Source organism: Bombus terrestris, chromosome 5, assembly GCF_910591885.1.
Source record: "Bombus terrestris chromosome 5, iyBomTerr1.2, whole genome shotgun sequence".
NCBI classification, from domain to species: Eukaryota; Metazoa; Arthropoda; class Insecta; order Hymenoptera; family Apidae; genus Bombus; species Bombus terrestris.
Window position 1 is genome coordinate 6,614,679 of NC_063273.1, and position 7,971 is coordinate 6,622,649.

At 41.0% G+C, this 7,971-nt stretch overlaps 2 protein-coding genes across 6 annotated transcripts; one reads left to right on the plus strand and one right to left on the minus strand.

The window, feature by feature from the left end:
- Positions 1-106: 106 nt before the first annotated feature.
- On the plus strand, positions 107-5,582 carry LOC100642957 (transmembrane protein 8B). 3 transcript variants are annotated; one of them, XM_003395529.4, is made up of 6 exons: positions 107-245; positions 2,013-2,268; positions 2,358-2,635; positions 2,723-3,352; positions 3,417-4,269; positions 4,338-5,582. In XM_003395529.4, exons 2-6 carry the CDS (start codon positions 2,087-2,089, stop codon positions 4,498-4,500), a joined length of 2,106 nt encoding a protein of 701 aa, XP_003395577.2. In that variant the 5' UTR covers positions 107-245; positions 2,013-2,086; the 3' UTR covers positions 4,501-5,582. The 3 variants fall into 3 exon arrangements, with proteins under 3 accessions (XP_003395577.2, XP_012164030.2, XP_003395578.2); XM_012308640.3 differs by lacking the exon at positions 107-245 and adding an exon at positions 318-455; XM_003395530.4 differs by lacking the exon at positions 107-245 and adding an exon at positions 1,084-1,796.
- Positions 4,896-7,518, minus strand: LOC100646779. Of its 3 annotated transcripts, none has more exons than XM_048406221.1 (5): positions 7,430-7,518; positions 6,920-7,309; positions 6,586-6,775; positions 6,371-6,512; positions 4,896-6,281 (listed from the first exon to the last, which is right to left on the minus strand). In XM_048406221.1, exons 2-5 carry the CDS (start codon positions 7,090-7,092, stop codon positions 5,878-5,880), a joined length of 909 nt encoding a protein of 302 aa, XP_048262178.1. In that variant the 5' UTR covers positions 7,093-7,309; positions 7,430-7,518; the 3' UTR covers positions 4,896-5,877. The 3 variants fall into 3 exon arrangements, with proteins under 3 accessions (XP_048262178.1, XP_003395366.1, XP_048262177.1); XM_003395318.4 differs by having other exon boundaries at positions 6,920-7,005; positions 7,087-7,518; XM_048406220.1 differs by having other exon boundaries at positions 6,920-7,518.
- Between the last annotated feature and the right edge of the window lie 453 nt (positions 7,519-7,971).

Below are 7,971 nucleotides of genomic sequence, written 5' to 3' on the forward strand. Positions count from 1 at the left end.
GGTATTATTTAGTTTAGTAAAATCACCGAGTCACGTCGAGTCACTCGATGCATTGAGTCACCATTTATACCAAGTTCCCTTGTTGTAAGCGCATTTAACCAGTGAATGGTAGCGCGTATCTTTCTGCAGTAAACGATCAATAAACAGCTCCCGGGGATTTTCAGTCCGTTGAGCGGCCACGAACGCAGTCTCACGTGAGATCAGGGATAGCTGTCAAAGCGACCACGTGTTCTTACGAATATCCGGTATGTGTTCTCGTGTTTATGTGTTCGTGTGAAACCGCATGACTAATCTTACCGATGATCGACCACCAGAGATATATAACAACCAACGAGTCTAGTGAAGTTCTAGCTCCGCTACCAAGATTCTTGTTTCTTCCTAGACCCACGACATTAGACTATAAAAATCGCGCGAAATTAAAGGCATCTGGCTCGTACGCCTGTGTTTGTGTGTGTGTATGTAGGCATTCGAAAATCTTATCATAATAGTGCTAAGTGATACGTATCGAATTTGATCGGCCAGTAACGTAGTTAGTCGTTGTCCTACTAACGTTGTCGAAAATATTCGATTGGCGACGACGGTGAAACTCGCGCGCTAATTTCGATTATCTGACAAATTTGTCTGTGGACGAACAGATTTAAAATGAATTGTTTAGGGACACTTGTTGCTGTACTAAGGAAAGATAAACAGCTTGAACTTTATCTATCTTGACTTACTGGCCGCAGCTTCGACCCTTCTGAAACGTAATCTATCCCGTTCCTGTGTGGAACATGTGTGGAACGTTAGGAACATATGTAACTACGTTAATCGGATGTAAACGTGTAGGCGTGTTGACACGCAAGCAAAGTTAACACGCGTCGTTATATGTATATATTTTAAACTGCTATGTTACTTTCATATTACCGATTTATTTTAAATTCGTTCATAACGTTTATTTTCAGAGATTTGATTCAGTTAGATATAACGTACCAATCGAGTCCATAAAGCACGATAATTAATCTCTGTTTTTCATTGTTTTAAACGACCACTTAACAGCTTTCCGTGCATTATTCCTTATCTAGATATTAAGTGATTCTAACTGAAATACAATCCTTAAGTTATTCGTGTAGAATCGAATATCGGTTTGCGTATCCATTGTAACGCGTTCACTGAAAAGTAATTCGAATGCGTTATAAAAGTGAGCTAGCAAACGAATCGACAATTAACTATCGAAGACAAATTGGTGAGCGGTCGCGTTATAGAAAATCAATTTTTCATACATTATTTAACAGACTCGTCCGATTATCACGATACTTGACTAATGTACCTCAAGTAGTATACGAAGCATTCGAACGGCTGTATCTCTCAATTTTTATTCGTATCGCAACGATTTTCTTAATAATTCTCTGGTGTTAGTTCTAAGTCACCAGATAATTTTCGCACTATGTTTTTTTCATTACCGTATTGTCGTTTAATTCATATTATATCTTCTATATCTACAATAAATCTTGCTTTCAATTTCCGCGCTTCCGATGGATTTATTCGAATTAAAGATTACTCATTAAAGTATTTCCACCGAATTTAAAAAATTCGTATTATTCGAGATTAAAATTTCTACGACGACGAGTTTCAATCCGATAGGAACGGTATTCTGTATCGCGGCACGGAAGCGCAGTCAAATAAGCAATCGCGTCTTGCAAGCGCAGGAAGCGCGGGAATTGGCAATGGTATTTGACCTACTTGGTCACGCGTATCACACGTATCGCACGAATCTTCTTCAACGTCTGAAACGAGCCTCGTAAAAATCAACAGCCAAGGTATAGTTCATGTTACTTCATTTCCTGCTCGCGAATTACCGCGAATTGGAATATTTCCTCATTTATGTTGCGACTGATTACTGGCCACGCGTAATCTTATCCACTCTATTATCTTTAATCTGATTCTGCAAAATCGCAACTCTATCTTTGAACGCACTTGCTCTTCCAATTAAAAACTAAATTTTTATCGATACGTATATAATTTTTTCTGCGCAGATTTTAGGATAACATACCTTCTCCGATCAGTCGAAGAAGTAGCTTGTTATGAGACGAATAGCAGAATCTATAATATGCGAGATATCGTACTAGTCATTTCGTTGGCATGGATCTTCGCGATACAACGATGTCTGTGCAGCAAATTGGAACGGATTGCTCATCGACCCAACAATATTCTCAACGACTATTACGCCTATCGTCACATCTCCATTATCCACTTCGAGGTTCCGGATCTCACGATGGTTGCAGGATTCAAGTAAACTTAGAATAGCGCGAAAAGAATCGAGCCTCGACTATTATTTTGTTCTATATGAAAAATGAATGAACGTTGTTTATTTCTTTTAGGTTCACTGTAAAAGAAGAAAAGATTGGGGGAATAGGTAGATGCTCAGCTCGAAATGTTTCCGTGTTTCTGAAGTCCGGTAGCTTACCGTTTGTGAAGCCGGATGGATCGAAGATAGCGGCGAATCTTATGAAAGGAAGACGCCGATATTATTCGCTAGACATGGAAAGCAACGGGGATGAATGTATGATAAAAATCGATGCACCCGTGCCGGGCGATTGGTATGCTATTGCGTTTCGATCTTGGAGCGACCCTAATAACGGAAAGATCACGCAACAAGGTTGATCATCCAAAAAAAGATAAAATATAACGATCAATTAACGTCGACACGATGATAGCAGTTGAAAATACGTATTGTTATTTCTAGGACTTGGAGCATCATGCGATACAGTGTTGGACGCGGAATTGCTTATAGAATATCCCTCTGTATTCTTGTCAATAGATCCGAAATACGAGTACGCACTGTATATGAACGAAAGCTTGGACTCGGTTGTGATGCAGTTGTTAATACCCGATGAATTCGTGGATTCTAGTTTTTCATTAAAGTCGTCTTGCGAAGAATGCAGGATCGCGATCCACGTGATTGCGGAGGATCACCTCACGGGAACGATAATGAATACTACAAACGCCACGGTGTTCTTCAAACCCTATTCGAACGCGTTTCACTATGTTACCATCCAGTTGCTCTCCGGAGAGAGCTCTAACGTGTCCTTCCAGTTTCTCGACAATTCTTCCGCTCACGATTTGGATCAAGTGAAGTCGGTGAATTTGATAAGAAAGTCCTTGCCTGACTTTTTCCTCTTCGATTACGAGCACCTGCGGGAAAATGGTACAAAACCATCGGCGTTTAATTTAACCTCAGACACATTGTCCGTCCTCAGCTTCGAAATCGGTCGAGTGTACGACGTCGGTGGAACTCTGACTCTAAGTTTGAAACTAGTTGACGCGAAAGACGAGGAGAAGAAGAACATCGTCGTGGTCGCGTGCATTTCATTCGGTAAGCAACTGAAAGTCGAATAATAAGATGGATATAGTCGTTAAAACAAATCCTGCTTTACCAGGTTATTACTCGAATATCACTGCTGGCGGAGGTTGCATTCGAATGGAGAACACGACAGCTGCAGACATTTACGTAAACCATACAGGACCAGCCACCCTTCACATTCCATTCCCGGAATCAGGAATCTGGCATATAAGTCTGAGAGCATTTTGCGTAGAGGAAAATTGCCAATGTATAGCAACTTGTCTGAATGAGACCGCCTGCGAGGACTGTGACTGCATGATCCCTTGTAACACCACAGTAGAGAGTCGTATCTCTTCGTTACCTTGCATCGAAGGTCGCTGCAACTCTCGCGGGAAATGCATGCATTACATGAGCGGCGGTTTCGTATTTGCCGCGTGTTATTGTTCGGATGGTTATAGAGGCTTCGATTGTGCGGATGACACTTACGTTCTCGGTAATAGCGACGTAATAATCCGCGTACTATTGCTAACGTTCAGCAACCTGGCATTTATTGGTTCCGTTTATGTGGCCGTGCGTAGACAATATTTTACGGAGGCGATGGTTTACGCCGCTGTGATGTTTTTCTCGACGTTCTATCATGCCTGCGAAGCTGGAGAGGATGTGTACAGCGTATGCATTATGAGACTGAGCGTTTTACAATTCTGTGACTTCTTCAACGCCCTTCTGTCCATTTGGGTGACGTTGGTAGCAATGGCTTCGTTTGGACCAAAGCTCACTGCTTTTTGTCAAATAACTGGTGCTGTTATTCTCGCTATGAGTGCCGAAATGGATCGTACAGCTCTCTGGGTGTTTCTCCTGCCAGCTATAACAGGTTCTGCACTGATCGGTCTGTCTTGGGGCATGAGATGCAAAAGAAGGGGTACGGTTCTTTATCCATCGCGTCCTTACAGGTGAGTAGAATGTTTTAAGAAATTTATAAAGGAGATTAATTTTAAGTGAAATTTGTTTTCATTTACAGAAACATTTATTTTCCGGCTGGTCTCCTTCTAGTCTCCCTCGGGCTTGTTTGTTACGCCTTTCTGCAGACAAAAAAGAATTACTATATTGTGCACAGTATGTGGCACGTGTGTGTCGCTATAGGAGCCATACTCCTTCTACCGAAGCGACAGTACATGAAATGATCGTTATATAAAAATGTTTTCTTATATTTACCAAATGAAAGTTATTGAAAAGTGTTATTGTCTAGAAATGAAAATCTCATTGCCAATTTAACGAAAGAATCAGGTACAAAAAGATATTTGTAGCAATCGAAAGTGCTCGTAGACGACGGTACATCGAGCATATTATTGTAATTACCGGAGATCTTATTCTTGTGAAAATCAGATAATGTTTATAAGATAGGTAACTATTCAGCTACTGAATGTACATTGCGAAACAATACGAAATTCACGACAATGTTAATTGCTTCAATGTTGTCTATCGTTACATTTGCATAATTAAGAAGCTCGAAACATGTTTTTATATCACGATTAAGATACGTTCCAGAATAGGATTATTCAAACGACGTTAGCCTTGATTGCTTGTGTTTGTTGAATTTATTAATGCCAACTAAATTACATAGCTTTAACAATACGTTTAACGAAGATTTATGTATTTTGCTAAGGACCAAAGAACTTCTAGGATACGTACATATAATTACACGTACAGAGTATAACAAAGAATGTTCAATATTTCTCCTGTAAAAGCGAAACTGCACTTTACTAACTTGAATATATCATAGTGCTGTATAATCTGTAATTAAGAACGAATTCCTCGAGGACTATCTTGGGGGCTTAAGTTCCAATTCGAATATCGACTGTTCGATATTTCACGTTAATTTTACCAAGTTCATTTTAATTCTCTTAGGAATCAACACCTCGCACGTGACTCATACACTTTAATAGAAAAATTCCATATTTATATACGCTCTAAAAGATTATTGTATCTACATCGAAGATTGTAGAACTTTTAAAACAGTGTACAACGCTGTACATCGTGTTCACATTGAAAAATAACAGATCGTCACGCTATGTAATTACATACGGTGTTGTTTGTCTTACACGAGGATTGTGTAAAGAATAAGTGTCTACGTCGAAGGAAAGTCGTCGCGTTACACGCTAAACTGCGCGAACTAGCGACTTCGTCATATTACGCGGGAACAATTTCACTTTTCTCGGTTCGCATGTGTATAAGATAGAATAAACATAAAAGGAAATTGTTGCAATTTGTTCCTTTTTTATTTGTTGAAAGATACCTGCGACTAATTTCATTTACGAATAATGTTTCAATTGCATCATGAGGAACTGATCGTATTTACGATAAATGACTACTCGATTACGTAAATGAAACCGTATAATATAATATACGGTTTATCATATGGCGCTAATGTATTCTTCGTTACTATCCTCTTCAACTTTACCTAAGGACGACTACATTTTCATACGGTCTATTACGCTTCAATGTCCGAGAATCGTAGCAGGATATTTTATCGCATAATCAGAAATTTTCACTCTTAGCGATTACAACGTCCCAGTTCCTGTGGGCGTCGTGGTTCCTGTATTAACTGTGGCGATAGTGGTAATTACGTTCGATAATAAAGACAGTATCGTTTCCATGGAAAATCCGCAATGTGAATAAGTCCGCGAACAATTTCGACCGGCTCTCCCTGCCTCCACCGCTTCCTGTATCGCGGTTCCTTCCATGGCCGTTCGGAAAATTTGATTCGTCGTGATCGTATCGATCACGCGATCGAACGACGAGGCCTTCTCATCGTCGCTTAGCTTATTGGCCTCTTTCACCGACGAGGAGGCCTGTTGCGAATAAGTGCAGACGGCTCGTTGCATGCAGGATGTCGTGTCGATACCGTGACGAGCCAGAACGTCGTCCATTCTTGTCATGATTTGAGCGAAGCCGCTCTCTTCGCCTACGATAGAGACGATTATTTTGTATTAAAGCGAAATTCATGGTTTTTCTTATCTTCCTTTCTTTTAAATAAAGCTTTAAGTAATTTACTTCTTGCATAATGGCCGTAAGTGCCAGAAAGAATGTAGAGTAGTTTAGGTATGATGAGGATGGAACCTATTCCTATGATGGCGCCCAAGAACAATCCTCCCAGGTCTATCTTGGTCGGTGCATACGTTGATACTCCGTAACCCTGTGCCGATGTCTATGTTACTTAAATATCGACGAACGTTCGATAAGGATCAGATTCGACGAAGATTGCTTACGCTTCCTGTGCTACCAAGGTTCGTGAAGCCAAATCGAGGTTCTTGGCTGCGATCCGTAATATCCACGTCGTTGTCCACGTCACTCCGCTTTGTTGATGCCTCGCTGCGTAGCCTTGGCTCGGAAGGCATAGCTATCTGATCTTGGGACTTTGCGCTCTTTTCCAGATAGATCATGGAACTCGGTATGAACCTGTTTACAATTTGTTTCGCTCAGTCGTGAAAATTATTACTCGAAGAAAGACGAAGAGATAAAGAACTCGAAGCGAGCTTGCAAAAGCCGTTTGAGTTAGAAACGTCTTCGTATAACCACTTCAGAACTCAGGAAGAATCTTACCCTCCATCGTCAAACTTGGGGCTGCCTCCGACGATCGCCGTCAAAGATAACAAGAGCAGGACAGGATTCCGAAAATTAAACGACATCTGCGACAAAGGGATTTCAAACAAGATATTATTCACAGTGAAAATTTTCTTTCGCGAATTTGCTACTTCTACGAAGCATACCTCCATGGAACGTGAAAAGTAAATTAGTCCTCGTGGGTGTGTCGTATCGTTCGGCTCTGAAGAAACTGGGGAACACCAACATTGTCCCTGGCATATATAGTCATGCACCTACTCCGAATCGTCACGACATGACAAACCATGGACATAATTGGAGCCGGTGGTTTCGCTTTCATTGTTAGATTTCCATGGGACGCTATCACGGTCCGTGAGCCGCTCGTCTCTTCTGAAGAAGCAGCGATACGCTAAACTGTCGCTACGAATCACTCGCGACGGTATTGTTGTCCAGCCCGAAATAATTCATCTTTCGCAAGATCGATAAGGATCTGTTAACGCGTTCACCTACCTCTTCCTAGGTCCATGAGGATTTCTTTAGAGACAACCGACTACGCCATGTTACATTGAGGAAAATGAGACGTTGTTTATCGTAATCGTTGTTGTAATAAAACCATGTTGGTATATAGATTTTATTTCAGTTAATCAAAGTCCGTGACGACGATCGACGACTGCGATAATCCAATTTCGTAAGTGAAATGGGAAAGGGCATTTTGTTCGTAAGAAGGCTGCAGAAACTTCGTGAAATTGAAACGCCATATACGCAGGTTTCGCGACCGTGCGTTCGTCGTCTAGCTGATTTTAAGACGAGGAATTCGTTCTGCAGGTTGCTCTGGAAAATTCACGAAAGTCGAGGCTCGTATGCGTGCACTGACAAACCCCACATATGAATGCACACATAAATTAAACAAGTATTGCCAGTGTCTCTCAATCGTTATCCTGCTGTGTTTCGGTTTAATTTTAATAAAACAACGCGTTGTATCGCGCAAGCTATGTGGAAAATCCTTAAACTAGACCGGCCTTAGCGAAAATAACGAAACGCGAGGGAATATG

Bases quoted from the DNA above. Each gene is read 5' to 3' on its own strand.
- LOC100646779 (XM_048406221.1), bottom strand. From the start codon at position 7,092: ATGGAGGTATGCTTCGTAGAAGTAGCAAATTCGCGAAAGAAAATTTTC. The intron at 6,513-6,585 runs GTAAGCAATCTT...ACATCGGCACAG, and splicing joins ACCTTGGTAGCACAGGAAGC to GGTTACGGAGTATCAACGTA. The intron at 6,282-6,370 runs GTAAATTACTTA...TCTCTATCGTAG, and splicing joins TTACGGCCATTATGCAAGAA to GCGAAGAGAGCGGCTTCGCT.
- LOC100642957 (XM_003395529.4), top strand. From the start codon at position 2,087: ATGCGAGATATCGTACTAGTCATTTCGTTGGCATGGATCTTCGCGATA. The intron at 2,636-2,722 runs GTTGATCATCCA...TGTTATTTCTAG, and splicing joins CGGAAAGATCACGCAACAAG to GACTTGGAGCATCATGCGAT. The intron at 3,353-3,416 runs GTAAGCAACTGA...CTGCTTTACCAG, and splicing joins GGTCGCGTGCATTTCATTCG to GTTATTACTCGAATATCACT.